Below are 17,072 nucleotides of genomic sequence, written 5' to 3'. Positions count from 1 at the left end.
TTGGTTGACCCTTCATTCCTGCTTTCCACATTGTTGTGGCACAAACATTATTAGCAACTACATGATGAACTAGATGGAGAGATTGATCTAAAAAGCATCCCAGCTTTTGGATTTGGGGTTTTGGCTTTTTTTTTTTTTGAAAAGACTGTTTATCAACTGAATAAGTTCCCTGGTAGAGTTCACTGGCCAGATCAGACATTTGTGTCAGAGCAGTGCACAGAGCAATATAGCAGCAGGAACTAGCCAGAGGGAAGCAAGGGCTGCTTTTTTTTTTTTTTTTTTGACAGCACTGTTGATTTAAACTCATGTCAAACTGAAGACTTAATGTAGTTTATGCCTCATAAAGAGAGACAAAAGGGCTAGAATACGTGTCACAGAATTCATTAAGCTTTCTGAAAAACAAGTGAAGACAGTTCTAAAATATACCATGAAAAGAAAAAACATCCTTTTAGAGATAATAAAAATATTATTTAAGTGACACTATAAAAAAAAGTATCAGTTTAGAACTAAATTCCAGTAAACCACATTACATTTCTGACTTGAAAAATTTGTCCCTTTGTTCATAAAAATTATTTATTTCACATATATCCAGGAACTATTCAAGAAGCTTCAGTGTCTACACTGTAATTCTGCTCAATAATTCAGGTCTCGGTAACCCCATTTCACATTTTCTCAGTCTGTAGCAAGTTTTTCTTCTAGGCAATTCCAAAAATTTCATTTGACATTTGAAAACTTAATTCATTTTTGCTTCTCATATTTTTTACAGAATTAGGAGAGCATTAATATGTTTCTCCAGGTTTAATTTGCCCTGGACACAGAAAACAAAAGCGAGTACCACGTTTTAAAAAAAAAAAGGGGGGGAGAGGAAGTGGCAGCAGCTGGATATTTCTGTTCAGGAGCTTAAATCAATTTTTAACTTTGTCTCCAGACAGCAGAATAGCAAGGCTGGGGGGTGGAGGGAGGAAGGAATTGAACCTTTTCAGAGTCTTCCTTTGGCAAGAAACAAGTTTAGCAATCTGCAGGAAAGTCTGTATCTGAAGTTCTCCGTTACTTTGAGGATACCTACTTAAATGAGACCTACCCAGAGGCCTTAGTCATCTTAGTCCATAACAAAGGAAAACTAAGCAGATCAGTGGAAAAAACAGAAGACACTAATATAAAGGAATCACCATATTGTGCTGCCAGTAATCAGAATCAACAGAGGAAATACTGTAACACAAATTCTGTAATTAACTTATGAGTCTCATTGCTAAGAACAAACAAGCTAATTTTTCAGTAGGTCAGCATGAAATAAGTTATATTTTAATTGTGTTAATAAAAAAATACAGAATTAAAACATTCTTATATTAGTTATAATAACGCAAGACAAAAAGGACGCTCTCCTAATTAGCAACGGAAGATAATGACCTCATTTGCTAAAAGTTCTTGCACTTACCAGCCACATGTAACAAGCTAGCTTCTAATTTGTGGGGAATTCTTGGTGGAATTTTCATAGATGCACGAATCTGGTAAAAGCTAAAGCAAAAGACAGTCATTTGCAACACATTTGGGTCAGTACACCTCATTTACCATATACAGACACATACAATGACAGAGGCAGGGATGGGAAGAAGGGGAGCAGGAGAAAGGAACAGGCCCAAGAAGTCCCCAAAATTTAAAACTGTGTTTTTCTTTTAATTCTTTACTCACCTTTTTCATCATTAACTAGAAACCTGACCTGAATACAAGAATGAAGTCTCAACACACAGCTAGCTGTCCTTCCACTCCTCCATGGTGTTGGCACAAGTATTTATCTAGATACCTGCTCCCCATCTTTGAACAGATCTTAACCCCGCTCCAGTTCCATACTGCTTCCAACTCTGATTTTGATCTATGAAATTCCTAAGTTGTCTCTTATATTGATTTTTATGGAACTCTTATATACACTAGATGATCTGTTCTCTCCATCTCATCCCATTTCAGATAATTCATTTTTATTTTCAAGGGCTAGCTTCAGCCAGTTCAGCGAGCTGATGTGACACACCTGCACCAGCACTAGTGCCGACAAAAGGGAGAGAACAACAACACTCAGAAACAGAGTGTGAGAGGACAGAAGCACCTTTTTAGGCAGAAGCATGAACCTAAATGCCCTTAAGAGTACGCATTTCATATCCCACTCACAACCCTATGGCTCTTTTAATTATCCAAACTATCCAAATCCAAAGCATCCTTATTCTGTTGTTCTGTTTTTTTGTTTTTAACACCACAACTAAGGTTGAGGGCACCAGGACTTCAGTAACAACTGATATAACTGTGTACTAGGCTTACAATCAATAAATAAAAATAATTCTTAATTAAATCCTTTCACAAAATTAAAAGTCAACTTTAGTTTGATCAAATGATATATCAAAGAATGCCATATAATAGAAGATATTTAATAAACCAACGATGCAGTTAGTGCTAAGAAATAATAGCAAAATCATTCCTACCTTTTAAAAATCTAATAAAACTCAACCTATTGTAAACTGATAATCATACTTTTATTTATTTATTTTTTTTAGAAACCTATAGATGAAACAAGATTCCAAAAACATTTAGTAAGTGATTCATAAACAGTCAAGCATGAATTAATGTTGCATTGGAGAAAAAAATATAATACTAACATTGTGTCCTGTTCTACAGGAGTGTAAGGAATTGAGTAGATTACAAGAGCCCTCTCGACATTAATCCAGCAGGATGCAATCTAGTACACTCACGTATTTTGGCTCAGACTTAACTTGCACCATTCAATCAGTCACTCATGTCAGCTATACCAAGACACGTTACATTCACACATACAATAGCCTAAGCAAGGAGATACTTCCCACCAATCCCAAATTCCCAGTGTAATTTCTAGATCTACACTAAACACTCCTCTAGCACTTGACACACTACCACTACAAGCTGCATCTTCCCATAACCCAAATGACCCAAATGTGATGGCAGAGCATGCTGATTGTTATTTCATGTGTTAAGAAGAGAACTGCCATGGTGATGACAGGCAACTTGGAAGATCATATATAACCTTTTACAAATTATAGTGAACTGTATAAAGAGGGTTAGCTATCTATTATACTCAAGCACCCAGAAATATGCAGACAGGTACTCTTCTCAGCAATTGTATAAATTGTAAAGGGAAGGTCTAGAATAACTACTGGCCTTCAAAAACTACTTCATTTTTTTTTTTTTTATAGCTGACTTTTTCCCAGCAGAATATTGACCTGTAATTTGGGTACTTTATGTTAAAAAACAAACAAACAAACAAACAAACAAACAACCCTTTAAGAACTCTATATATTAAATATTTTTTTTGCAATATTTCAGAGAAATGCAAGATATGTTACTTCATCTTATTCTAACCTTCTGCCCAATTGGGTCCCTACAGCAGATTCAAAAATATCCAGAAACTGCCTCATTCTCAGTTCATGTTTAGAACCATCTGACAGTTCCACAGAGCATCTGAATGGAAGATAAATTTAACTAAGACTTAATAACTCCATCAAATGTGGAGAGGTTGATGAATTAGGACCTTAACAAGGTAATATGGAAGGTAAATGCAAAGTAAAAACTGGACACTGAACAGAAAGGTGGTGTAATGTGACATTTCTATTACTTAATGCAATTAGACTAGTTCTCTGTAATAACACTATTAAATGACTGTTTACAATCCAGGCCTTCAAGAAAGCAATAATCAACAGCATTGTTTATATTCAAGTCCGTGATACATATGCTTAAAATGTAAATTGTGAAACAAAAAGGCTGTTTGAACATCCTTACTTTTCCTATTATTGCTTTCCAGCATTTCATTAAAAGTAGAATATTCTACCCCTTATACTACTTTCTGCCTGATGTATTTTAATTTGGGTTAATGGGGAGATGAAGGTGTATTGTTTGCTTATTTGAGACAGGTTGCTTTGATATTCAGCACAGATTTGTACTTTAAGCAGTTTATAACATAAAACATTTACCTGTTAATCTGAATATCAAAACTCTGCAGGGCAAATAAAGAAACATTAAATTAAAAACTTATGTCCAGATCTTTGAAATAATTAAACTGCATCAAGATATTAAAAAAAAAAAAATTCCCACACAGTATGTACCCAAATTGTTCCCTGCTGTTCATCTTTAGATACCATAAATATTAACCATCTATCTGCAAATGAAAAGCTACAAATTGATGTTTAGAATACCAAGCTTCTGATAATTCAGCAAGATGCATTTTGATCATCTTTGATGATATAACTACAGCTGAGCATTTTAAAAGCCTCAGCTAGAACAACAACTAATAAAGTAGAATCCTAAAGTGAGTCACTGCAGTATGGGCAGCTCAGAGAACAGATCTGGGAAGAAAGGCGGACTGACAGCTGGCTGAAGGTCTGACAGCACAGAAGGAAGAGATTTTGAGTGMGGCTTTAGCATCAATTTGTCAAGACAAAGCAACATGAGAAGCAGGTTACAGATGCTTGAAGCTCTTCAGGCTGATGCAAGAGCGATTTGAAAGACAGTCTCCAAAGGGAGACTGAGCAAGCAGACTCTCAACAGTCTCCCTGAGCTTTATGAAGCATTTATGAAGCACTGTAGAAACAGCTCTCCTGATCAGTGACCACATAGCTAACACATCTTTAAGCAACTTTGTTTTTTTTCTGGATAAGAACACCAAGCAGAAAACACAGCAAGCAAATGCAGACGCCATCAGAAGAATTAGATAATAAAATAAACTGCTTTCAAGGTAACCGGAACGTCTTTTGGACCAAGGCCTTTTAGATCATGTGAGACTTGGCAGAAATGCTTAGCCTGAAGGAATGAAGTAGATATGTTTTCTTTCTGAGGATTTTCATTCCCTTAATGGGAATATTTTCCATCATGCCATGAGCTTGCCTTCTGCTGTATTTGTGAGCAGAGGTGCATCCAAGGCTTTTCAAAAGCCTCACTTCCAGGCTGGAAGAAGAGTGACCAATTCTGAAATTCTTTACTGCTCAGAGACATCACTGCATTCAGTATTACAAAGTTGGTTTCTGGATTATCTCACTTTCCCTAGATTCCGCAACTGAAGCATAGTATTTATTACTGCTATCACTGTTTTATCTGGAGAATTCATTCAGTGAAGGCAAGGGTCATTACACAGTCCACCTTCTAACCCTATAGGCCCATTTGCTTTCCCCATAGATGATTTAATTGAATAGCTATGGAAATGCATTCTTCTAATTTCCGAAACACCATCAGGCCACCTATTCCTCAGTGAAGGAAACAATGACTATTACTAATATGGCCACAGTGGCAGACCATCCAGGTACTAGCCTTGTTAAAACTAGGCAAGCCAGTGCCACTTCTGAAACATCTGGAAACATTCATTATTATGTGAATGAAGGCTCCCTAATGCTTCTTTAAATTTTCCTGATTCAGAACAGAGGAATCTCTACTAAATGCTGTCAATGAGGAATATTTTAGGTACAGTGATGAGCATATATGTTCTTAAAAAAAAAAAAAGCCAACAGTCAATATGGACCCAGTTCCAGGAACAGAATGCACCTTGCAATGCTCCAGTCTGGGGAACAGATCTGCTGAGAAGGACCTGGKGGTCTTGGTAGGCAGCGAGCTGAATGAGCCAGCAGTGCACCCTAGGCTACATCAACAAGAGCACAGCCAGCAGGTCGACAAAAGTGATCAACTCCCTTCACTCGGCACTCCCTAGACCACATCTGGAACACTGTGTCCAGTTTTAGGACCTCCACCTGAGTGAGTTCAGCAGAGGTCCACCAAAATGGTCAGGTGGCTGGAGCACATGCCCTTAGGAGAACCTGAGGGAACTGGGCTTGTTCAGCTTGAAGAAGAGGCAGCTTTGTGGGCACCTAACAGCAGCCTGCCAGTGCCTACAAGGAGATTACTGAGAAGAATGAGCCAGGTTCTTTACTGAGGTGCGTGGTGGGAGAATGAGACACAGTGGTCATAAATTGAAACAGGGGAGGTTCTGACTGGATATAAAGAAAAATATTCTGCCATGAGGATAACGAAGCACTGGAACAGGTTGCCCAGAGAGGTCGTGGAATCTCCATCCATGGAGGCTTTCAAGAACTGATGGGACAGGGCTACAAGCAACATGGTCTGAATTCAGTGCTAACCCTGCTTTGAGCACAAGGGTGGACTAGATGACCTACTAATACACCTTCTAACCTGAATAAGTCTATGATCCCAGAGCCTAAAGGAATTCTATAAAACTGGGTACAGCAACTTACAACATGGTGACAGAAAGGTGACAAAGCAAGAGTTGCACATGGTTGGGAGCTGGCACCCAAAATAACTTGGAGAGACTTCTGTGAATATAGCAAATTCCAGCTCCCGGCTTTCCCGAATCTAAACTCAGCAAGAGCTTGCTGTTYGAGTAAGATGCTTCTCAACAGCTGATTTGCTTGCTTCTCTGAAAGGTAGCATCTTTCAATTCCTATTAAATTTCCAGTGTCACAGACTTGAGAAAGACACAATATACAATACTACCTCTGAAAATTTGCCAACCTCTCCCCCTGTAAATGCTTCCAGCAGTTATCCTTGCTTATCCCAGTTGTAGACAGCAGGTCTAGAACGAACACCAGATTTCTTGCTCTGTTGCACTGCTGAGAAGCTTTGTCCTGAAACAAGGTTTTACACCCACCCCCCAGAGGTAGCTTTGCATTTTCTTCATAATGTGAGAGTTGGCTTAAATATTTGAGACACTTTCTGAGACAGCACATACGAGCAAAGGTGAAGTCATTACTGAAGAGCTTATAAATATGAAGGGGATTGTGCCAATCCCAGTCTACCCTGTCTTCTTTCAGAAAACAAATGTGTGAGCTTGCTGATGTCTATTTATCTCACTTGGCCCTGAACATAATAATCACATGCAAATCTATAGCCCTGCTATTAAAAGGTTCAAGGATATCTTGACTTTTGTGTCCTTAAACTTATGGGCCTTGTAGGAAAAGGTCTTTTAAAAAAGTGCTTGTCAGAATTACTGCTCTCACAGAGGGAGATGACTTCTCTCTAGAAAGCAGAGGGGACTTCCACTGTCCATTCTGGATGAAAGTCTTTTCCAAATGAGTTGGTTTAAAATCTGGAAGATTCAAATACAGATATGAGCCACAAAACACCTTCCCACTCAGACATATTGACAGATTTCTTTTCTTCACTGGGAACATAATTTAGATGGGTATGAGTAAGTTTTTTCATCGCATTTGTTGAAAAACATGATTTGTAATCTAAGCAAGAAGTGGGTTTGACAATAACTGGACTATATCTTGCTACCGACAAAAAGGAAGCAGGAGAAGTAAAATGGTTATTTCACTTCTTAATGCTCTCACATGGAACCATAGGCCATAATGTGTGCAAATGCAGTGTGTGCAAAAGGACAGCCATTATTAAAAAAAAATTATCTCATGTATTAAAAAAAATATGTTTCTACAGAGATATCTACATGAGCATTTACCTGAAAAACCACTTACTTTGCCAGTTAAAGTACATTCCAAGGGAAATAATGTACATCCTAAACAAGCTTCATAATAGAATCCATCCTTGAGGTAAAACTTTTTTGCAGTTCCTCACTCCAAGTAGATGAAAGAAGTACACACAGCAGATTTCAACTTGTCGTATTCCCTGAATCCCAATGCACAATTTCACATGAACTCAGTCACATTAACAAGTGTTCAACACCTTGAACTGCAATACTGACATGCGCATTGGATCACCTGCAGGGCAGCTTCTAAATTAACCAGTTCACAAAAAGGGGGCCAGTTGTGACCGTGCAGATGTAAAACCTAGGGAGAACTCTCGGCGTTTACTGAATGCAAAGCCCTGCTGAAAACCATGTCTTTGGCTGCAGAATACCAGCAAGACCTCTCTCCTCTTTTTTCAAGGTCCCATCAAATGGATGGACACAGCCAAGCAGTGGGTTAGGCAAACAAGCTTCACCTGGTGGACAGGAAAACGGAGTTGGGGATGGGATGCAGCACTGCTTTGTAAAAATAGGAGGTGGCACTGAAATGAGGAAATATGAGACGAATGGCCAGATGAGCAAGTATCCAGAGGAACAGACGGCTTTGCAGACAGTGATGCATTTGTAACGGCTACATTAGACCTCTGTTAGTAGAGCTATGCCTACCACAAATCACAACTCTTATTCAGAAGCAAAGTGTACTAACAAAAACTCCCAGTGCAGTGTGAGCTTGAGTCAGCTATAAATTAAAAAAAAAAAAAAACAAAAAAAATCCAACGAGAGAGAAATGTTTTTATCATCTGTTCAACATCTCTCTGACCTACTAGCCAAGCCCCTTGCTACTGCAGAGATCCCAAATGACTAATTCTTTCATGAATTTATAAGAATCCAACATAAAAGCAGTAAAAATATTCAGTACTTCACACAACCAACCACAAGCCTGCACTGAAATCTATTCTTCAGGTGCCAGAATGCACATATTTTTCAAGGCAATCTGAGTATGCTTCTGATTTTTAAAATATCTTTAAAAGATCTTGGAAAACAAACCCCTCAACCTTAAATATTACCACAAATTCTTCTGTCTTATTTCATGGCCTCATCGGTATTCAGTAAAAAATAATCCAGGCAAAGGCACAAAATAAAACGGAAGAAAGGGGAGAAAAGAAATTAAAGGAACGAAACAAGGTGTAAGGAAACAGAAATAAAACAAAAGAACAGAAAAAGACACAGTTGGAATAAAGCAAACAGGCAATGAAATGCTGATTCTCAGAGAGAAAAACATAAAAAGAGAAGCGAATTGTTTAGACTTGTAGGTTTTTCTTCCCCATCAGTAGAAATGCAGACTCCTCTACAAAAAATTTAATCCTACTGAACCCACCTGGGTCCCACAGACTATCAAATGTCCACCAAACTAGTTACAGAGCTTACCTACACAGGGAATTGTTTAATACAGGTGTAGAATGCACAAAAAAGTTCTTATCTTGCACTAGCTTTGTAATAAATACTTCTAATGTATACCAATATGAGATTACACTCTGTCATAATTGTGGATTTTTCTGTTATTTAACAACTTTTTAATTCAGATGCTTGAGCAGCAGGAAATTTATTGTGCCAAAGACGACTGCTTAAAATCTTTTATCTATCCCTCTTATGAAAAATCCAGGAATTTCTCAGCTGTATAAATATTTTTATTAAGATGAATAAAACAAAGGGCAAGCTTAAAGGAATCATATTTATTTGAAAGCAAGTTTGCTTAAAATGAAATTGCTTTTTAAAAGCACATCACATACGTATGGTACACATTATTTCTGAAAACTGAAGATATATATAAACAAAACAGTTATTAGATCATAAGTTTGATGAGAAGCATTTGGAAGACCAGTATCTCAACAGAAGTCTCAAAAGCTCGTTATGAAACACGGTCAAATACATAAGACAGGAGAGAAAGGACAGTAAGTGTTGCCAGGGATTTTGCCTTATTATTACAAAAGGCTTTTTGCCATGTTCTTACTACCAGCACACTTGGGCACAATTTCTGCAGTGGTTACCAACATTCATTTAAGAACTCGAAAGGGGAATACTCTCAGATAAGCTTTTTTTTTTTTTTAAACAGTCGCATAAACACACGCTACTATACTAAATGACCTCTCATCTTTAAATTATAAGAGCTCTGTGAAGCTCATATTCAGTGTTGATGGTTTTCCATACTTCTTAATGTGAGAACTTTATAAACGTATTTATTTCACTTGATACTAACTTTTCATTAGACTTTTTGAATTACTATACTAGCATTATAAATGATAATTACTGCTAGGGTTTAACCACTGGCTGGCTTGAATGGTTTAGTTTTCTGAGGAAAAAGATATGTGATATAGAGTTTTCTTGGTAACTAGAGACAGAATTTTTCAGTGTTTCAACTCTTGCAAACAAGCAGTAGTTTTTATTCAGACACATCATAACATGTTAATTTTGAAATCAAGGTTGAGCAAACACAACAGACAGAAGACAAGTCTGACAACTCATTTTCAGGCATGTATTGCCAATGGTCTTTTCAATTTTTTTAAGTTTGCAGCTGTGCAATTCTGTTCCTCTCATCTGTCAATAACAAAATATACAAGCTTTACAGTTCACTTGGTAGCTTACTTTAATGAAAGGCAATCTCTATTTTAATAGCAAATATATCATACATTTAACCAGAAATGGAAACTCAGGTACCACAAACAAAACTGTGGAAAAAAAAAAAAACCCTGCCATGTCTTATGTGACATAGATTAAAGGCCACCGTTCTTTTGTTCCTTATAAACATCTTCATCTTCTTCCCTGTAGAAAACTATGTCACTCAAGGAAGTTGCATTAGTTCCTCTAGTTCAATTTTTTTCAATTATATCACTATAATTTAAAACACAACATACTGCTCTGATATTATTCAGACGTTAACAAAGAAAAATTGTCCTTCAGAAACAGAAGTATCTATCCTTTTCGTTCAACCAAGGTGCAGTTTCATGACTGATTTAAACCAACTTAAGACCATTAAGGCCATTACTAGGAGCAACAGGAGCAAGAGCTCCATTACAAGGAGCAAAATAGCTCCATTACTAGAGGCAAAAACACTTTTTGTATGGTTTTTGCCCCTTCCTCACACCAGTTCTAATATTCCAGCAACTGTACAGTAAAACAGACCAACATGCTGATCCATCGGGGAGGGGGGGAACAGGTTGCTTTTCTTGGATAGATTTTTTTTTTTGGCCCAGATGAAGTAACCTCCTAGAGCTAAAAGTCTTCAGCACGCCATCTAGTTCATAGTGGCAAATACATGGTTAGAAGAATAAAGTTCAAAATCCAAACCCCCAAGAGTGAAGCTCTTGATGCCAGTCTGAATAACAAACTAAACATATTACATGGTCACCAACAGATGGAGTAGCCAAAAGCCTTTTTCTCCTGCCAGCTTCCACTAGCTGGATGCCCCAGAGATACACAGGAGTCAATGAACCTGTTCAACAAGACTGCCAATGTCAGTTTTAGACTGATTCTTTGCATACATCTATAAAAATTAAACAAAAGAAGGCCTAACCAATGTAATAGGATTCAAGTGCAGAGAGGATCCTCAAGGCAATAGTATGATTGATTGTATGTGGACTCTGAGGAGTCCCTGGCTTTTGGAGGGTACGTGTACCCAGCTCCTTATGGGAGAACCTCTCCCTACTGCTCCCTGCCAGCTGGCATCTGCAAAGCCTGCTCAGGAAGAGTCCCAGTTCTCCTCGGGAGCTGGATTCTGGCTCTCTGCTCCACTGAACGTCGGCAAACTCCCCTTTCCATCATCCCCTCCTTCCCCCTTTGGGAGCTGGCGTATAGAAAGGGACTGGGCTTTCTAGAGACAACTAGGGCCCTTTCCTCAACAAATGTCAGGGTCTGGTCCCTTGGCCCACTGCAGCTGTCCCAAGTCCTCCTCTTCGTCCCTCATGCAAGTTGGCATCTGGGAAATCCTGCCCCTTTGTAATAAGGAAATATCAACAACAACATCTTGAAAACGACAGCAGGACACGGCAGCAGTGCAGCCCACACCCCGGAGAGATGCCTACGGAGGGAACAAGGAGAGTGGTCCTACTCACATTGTCCTCTTCAAATTTTAAGTTACTGTTAACAAATTATAAAACTCATGTAGACAACTCACTAGATCCAGAACCCCCCCACCCAAAATTTCACGTATTACCTGATTTCTCATTAAATTACTGTGTAATCATAGTGAGATTCATTAAAAGTCATACTCTGAATCAGAATATTTTCTTTTATACTCCATTACATGAGCATGCATGTGGAAGCATAAATGTCAATGCTGCTCAGGCATATCAGTATCTGCATATGTAAAAGCCATTAATCTGTGGAACAGAGAATACTGTAAGGCTAAATTTCTAATAGTCTTTCTGAAGCTTAAATTCCTTTGCCTTTCAATAGGACTTAGGTTCATAAGCTATCATAAACTGATAGCTACTGAAAAATCCTACCAATAACCCAATTTCAGATGTGATGCACATCCAAAATGAATTTTATGTTAGAATCCATTCAAGTCTCTTCTGTGGAAGGTCTTTAATATTCTTCTTTTATCTGTTAACCAATATTAATAAAGCATTTTTCTTTTTAAAGTGCGGTATATTTACATTAGTTATGCAAATTCTTGATGTTCCCTTGAAAAAATCTTTTAAATCAAAATAAAGCTAAATAATATAACTGCCTCACTGAGCACAAATGTGTAAATCTATAGCTATAGTAAAGAGCTACTGTTAATATTTTATTTTACCTGTACTGCTCATAGTCTACTGGTATAACAAACTTACACTTAGCTGAAATAACCAAGTTCTATTTCTGAAACACACAGCAAAACAGCAGATATTCTGCCTCACAATTTTTTATTTTATTCTTTTTTTTTTTAAGACAAAGCAGACATATAACTATCTAAATCTTCTAAATTCAGGTCTGGCCAATTGTGTGTGTATGCATATTACTGACAAAATAAAAAAATGATTAGCGACAAAATAAGAATTTAACATGGGGATTACAAAAATGCACGCAGGTAGAGAAACTGTATACTACAACTGTTTTCCAAAAGAGACCTTATAGCAGTGTGTGGGCTATGCTAAACCGGAAACTATCAGCTAAGTTTCTTCAGCCCATCAGATTTGTCCATTCACAGCTGAAAAAAATATACACAGCTCTAGAGAAATGAAAACCTCATCTTTCCATAATTGATGGTTACCAAGTAACTTCTCTCCCTACCCCCAAGACAGGCATTAATTACTCCAAGTTAAACATCAGGATTCGTTACGCTACCGAGAATCACTTAGAAGCATCTCACTGCAAGCAAATACCTGACAGCTTTAATAAAAACTACTTCCAGCGGGCACAGTATAACTGAGGCCTGGGATTCCTCCGGGAAAACTAAATGAAGCCATGGGGCCTCCCACCCCTGGTGGTGGGACACGCTAACCTTAAACTGAGCACTACGCAGTGCTGTGGCACTTCCAATAAGCAGCTGTTTTTCTGAATAGAAGTTCAGGATCTTGACACACAAAACAAGCTTAGAAATATGGAGGGGAAGCACCCAAAATTCACAGCAGAAACAAGGCTAGGCAAGACAATTTGCTGTTACAAGACCAACAATAATGTCTGTGAAGAACAGCATCATAAACACAATCCCCAGTATTCGAGAGGTGGTGGCAGGAGGTAGAGCAGAAAATATTCAAAGTAAAAATCCCGAACTTTTGTTGCATGCACTGCTAAAAAGTTGCCACCAGTACCCCACAAACTCCTACCTGAATAAACTTTTAAAAAACAGGAAAAGAACAGTCAAGAAACACTATATAGTATATAACTATAATATAAAATTATAATAGATAGTAATTGCATATACTGTGTCCTGGTACTGACAACAGTCATCACTAGAAAAAACAAGTACGGGAAGCCATAAGTACATATGAAATGTTCCAGGAGAATATTATATCATTTGTTCTATGTCCAAGACTGATTTTCATTCCAGTTACCTGGAACAAGTTTGTTGACAAAGTATTACAAGTTTATTCTTATTAATTATTATTATAAATAGGAAGAAATAGGCCTTTCAATAATAGGCCTAATAAATTAACTAGCTGTCTATTGTGCAAGTAGGGAGTCTTCAAACCAAAACTACTTACAGAAATAAGAGACCACATGTGAATGGAAAGATGAATACAGATGCACAATATGTGTCAGTGTGACAGAAAGTGATTTCAAGAAACAACTTTTGTCCAGAGATATTGGTCAAACAGAGGGAAAAAAAAATTCTCCCTATCTCTAGCACAGAAAGCAATACTAACTCTCTAGCCTGATCGTACATGTCCAGAAATCACAGACAAACAGTCAATGATCAGTCATGGTGAAACCCTGTACACCTAATAGTTCTCAAGCGTTTGAGGCAAGGTTTTACAAAAATACAAATGTATTGAGCATCTACTTTGCAGATGTTCCACACAGGAAAATCAGTATGGAAAGATGAGTACCCTGGTTTGAAAACTTAGAAAGTTGAATAATCAGTTTGGTGGTAACAACAAAGGCAAACCTTCCTCATAATCTATGGGTTGATTGTATTCCCTCCGTCTTCCTAAAGCAACCATATCTGCAATTCAGGGCCAAACTGATCTCCAGTCAGGAAAACTCTTGCAGAAAATGGGCACTAACCATCTTAAGGATTCTAACACAAAGTATGTGACAAATTAAGATGGTTGTGTGTTATGTATGCTTTTTTCAGATTTTGAAGATATCATACACAGTTTGTGACTGGCTATCATTCTCAAGGATCAGAAAACAACAGGGCTTTAAATCACAATAAATATGATTGGTGTACAGTGACAGAACATACCCAAGCATGAGTWAAGCATCATACTTTGTGAGTAATGTCAGATATACCTCTGCAGATATCTGTTTGCAATTTGAGTAATTCATACTGTGCTAGGCAATTGACCTATGGACTACTCTGATAAGAAGTTACATATTTATTTTTAAATATAAAAAGTGCACAGGCAGTGAATATCACTGATACTTCTGCAGTTGCAAACAGTTTGAGAAATAATCTTCAAAATGCAGCTAATCCTCCAAATATGCAAAATCATAAATGGGTATTTCAAAAAAATACTTAGTTGGGAGACACTGCATTTTCCTTCTTTGGGAGGAATAAGGGCTCAAGAAATCACTTGAATCACAGAACAATTTAGGTTGGAAGCAACCTCTGGAGGTCTTCTAGTCCAACCCCTGTACAAAGCAGGTCCAATTAAATCAGGTTGTTCAGGGACCTGCCCAGCTGGGCTTTTATTTTCTCCAAGGATGTAGACTCCACAACCTCTCTCTGGGCAACCTGTTCCAATGTCCGATCATCCTCATGATGAAAACGCTTTTCCTCATGTCTAACTGGAACTTCCCATTTCTACCCCGAGCCTGTTGCCTACTGTCCTATCACTAAAATTGCAAGAAAATATAATGGAATAGCTGTATTAGATGAGGATACTATTTAAATCTTCTTTAACTAAACTGCATACCTCTGTCACTTACAGCTGCAATGCAACTAAAAAAAAATGCTAACCACAAGAATCTCCTTAGCCATAAGCAGGCCCTTTCTTAAACCAGTTGAGAAGCCGGGAGCTACACATACAGATTAGTCTCATATATTAGAATAAAGTGTCTGTTCTGTGTATCTCTCCTCCCCTTAGAGAATATCAGTAGTTATCTAAAAGGAAAGAAAATAAAACAATCTGCTTTAAAGGGTCAGTTAGGAGAATAATATGTTTTTAAAGGTGAGTCAGTACCAGGACCTAACAGTTGAATTTGATTTTCAGTGAAATACTATGAGAAACTTTGCTGACTCTGGGTTTAGAGCAGCAGTGTGGTTTGCAGGCACTTTCCCCAGCGATCCCAACTCGCTACATGCTGGTTCAGTTTAGACCTTTTAGCATACATGAACTAGATCTCTTCTGGAGAAAGTCAAACAACAGGCTCTGATCTACACATCACAAAATGCACTTCAACCCCCAAGGAAACAGAAAAGTCTGAACAAATGACTGGTCTTATGAACAACTTCAAAACACATGCATGGGAGGGATATCTGATTCAGAGGACCAGACTAAATCTAATCTGAAGTAACCCTGGAACCACATAGATACAGGGACCTCAGCACTAACTGCTTCTATTAATTGATCGCTAATGGACCAAATTAATTGTTAGTGTAAATACAGTCATAAATGCTACTGGCAATTGCGTCACTACAGATCCAGATCCAAATTTCTTCAAACAGTTACAAAACCAAGAACAGATGATACTGTTTTAGACTGAATATTGAGGTATAAAGATCCTACAGAAAAGGGGGTCACAGAAATAAATAATCAGACTGATTTGGTTTATATTTAAAAGGACAGACAAATGATTGATATCTATAAATATATCAGAGTGAACACCCAGACTGAAAAAGTCATTCAAACTATAGGACAAAGCCGATAAAAAAAAMCAAAACAGCTAAAAACTACTCAGAAGGAAGTTTAGGCTGGAAATTACAATGTCTCCAATAATCAGAGGAGTGAGAATCTGGAACTGTTCTCCAACAGGAATAGTCAGGAAAAAAAATCTAGTAGAGTTTTAAAAAGGAGCTTTATCAGTTTGATGTGATGACTTACAATAGCAGACATCTTATTTTACACAATTCAAAAAGTCCCTATGCTTCTAAAACCATGAGACAGACACGCTGAATTGGGTAGGCTTGAATGCACATGCTGCCATACAAACACAGAACAGAACACTTCTATACCTAACTTTTGGTTAGAGGAACTATGGTAAACACAGCAGTAGCTCAGAAATCCTAGGCTATCAATGTAACTCAAGTTTTTTCCTTTTTGTTGATTTAATCCACCATCTATGTGCTCTTCTGGCAACATAAATATTACATGCCAATCTCCACTAACTACAAAGACAGAGAGAATACTAGAACTTACTCAAATTGACAGACATTGCAATAGTCACGTTATTACCTATGTCTTTTGACTTATTCTGGAAGCTCCCACTCCTTCCTGACATCACTTTCTAAGGGAACATGTCCAAAGCTAAAGGTTCAGCTTGAAACCAGAGGTAGCATCTTTCTCATAAAGATGTCACCTTTCTCATTATGTTAGCTTTCCAACTCTCTGAACTTGTTCTGTGAATTCGCTGCTTTTTAAAGAACAGGCTAAAAAGAAACATGTTAAGTGGAGCATCAGTAATTATACTGCCATGCTTAGTTTCTAAACTACCTTTGAGTAATCAGTTGAATCAGAAGGCTAAGACAACCAAAAGACTTTCTTCTCTTCAGGCTCTTTTCTGTTAAAGTTAACACATTGCCATTTTCTACCTTCTTTCTCAATGATGTCAGAGAGAAGAGGACACAGTTCAAGAGACGGCTTTTTTGCTAAGTAATTAAAATATTCTGTGTTTTTCCAGACCTCTTAAACCTTCCTCAATCTTCCTTCTCCCATGAAAAGTGAAATTACAACCTATCCTAAAAGAGGAACATAGTCAGTTTATTACATATATTTCAGCTGCAAAT

The 17,072-nt window shown here is 37.7% G+C and overlaps 1 protein-coding gene across 1 annotated transcript in view; it reads right to left on the bottom strand.

Annotated features, from left to right (window-relative positions):
* Positions 1-17,072, bottom strand: part of FAM135A (family with sequence similarity 135 member A) — a 72,524-nt gene that overhangs the window by 47,983 nt on the left and 7,469 nt on the right. The window contains exon 3 of the mRNA XM_026090004.1: positions 1,436-1,515. Coding sequence (XP_025945789.1) covers positions 1,436-1,515 — 80 coding nt within the window. The remainder of the gene's footprint in view (positions 1-1,435; positions 1,516-17,072) is intronic.

This window comes from Apteryx rowi, unplaced genomic scaffold (assembly GCF_003343035.1).
Source record: "Apteryx rowi isolate R43461 unplaced genomic scaffold, aptRow1 scaffold_84, whole genome shotgun sequence".
In the NCBI taxonomy this organism is placed as follows: domain Eukaryota; kingdom Metazoa; phylum Chordata; class Aves; order Apterygiformes; family Apterygidae; genus Apteryx; species Apteryx rowi.
Note: the sequence above shows the minus strand (reverse complement) of the source record. Positions and strands in the feature narration are given on the sequence as shown.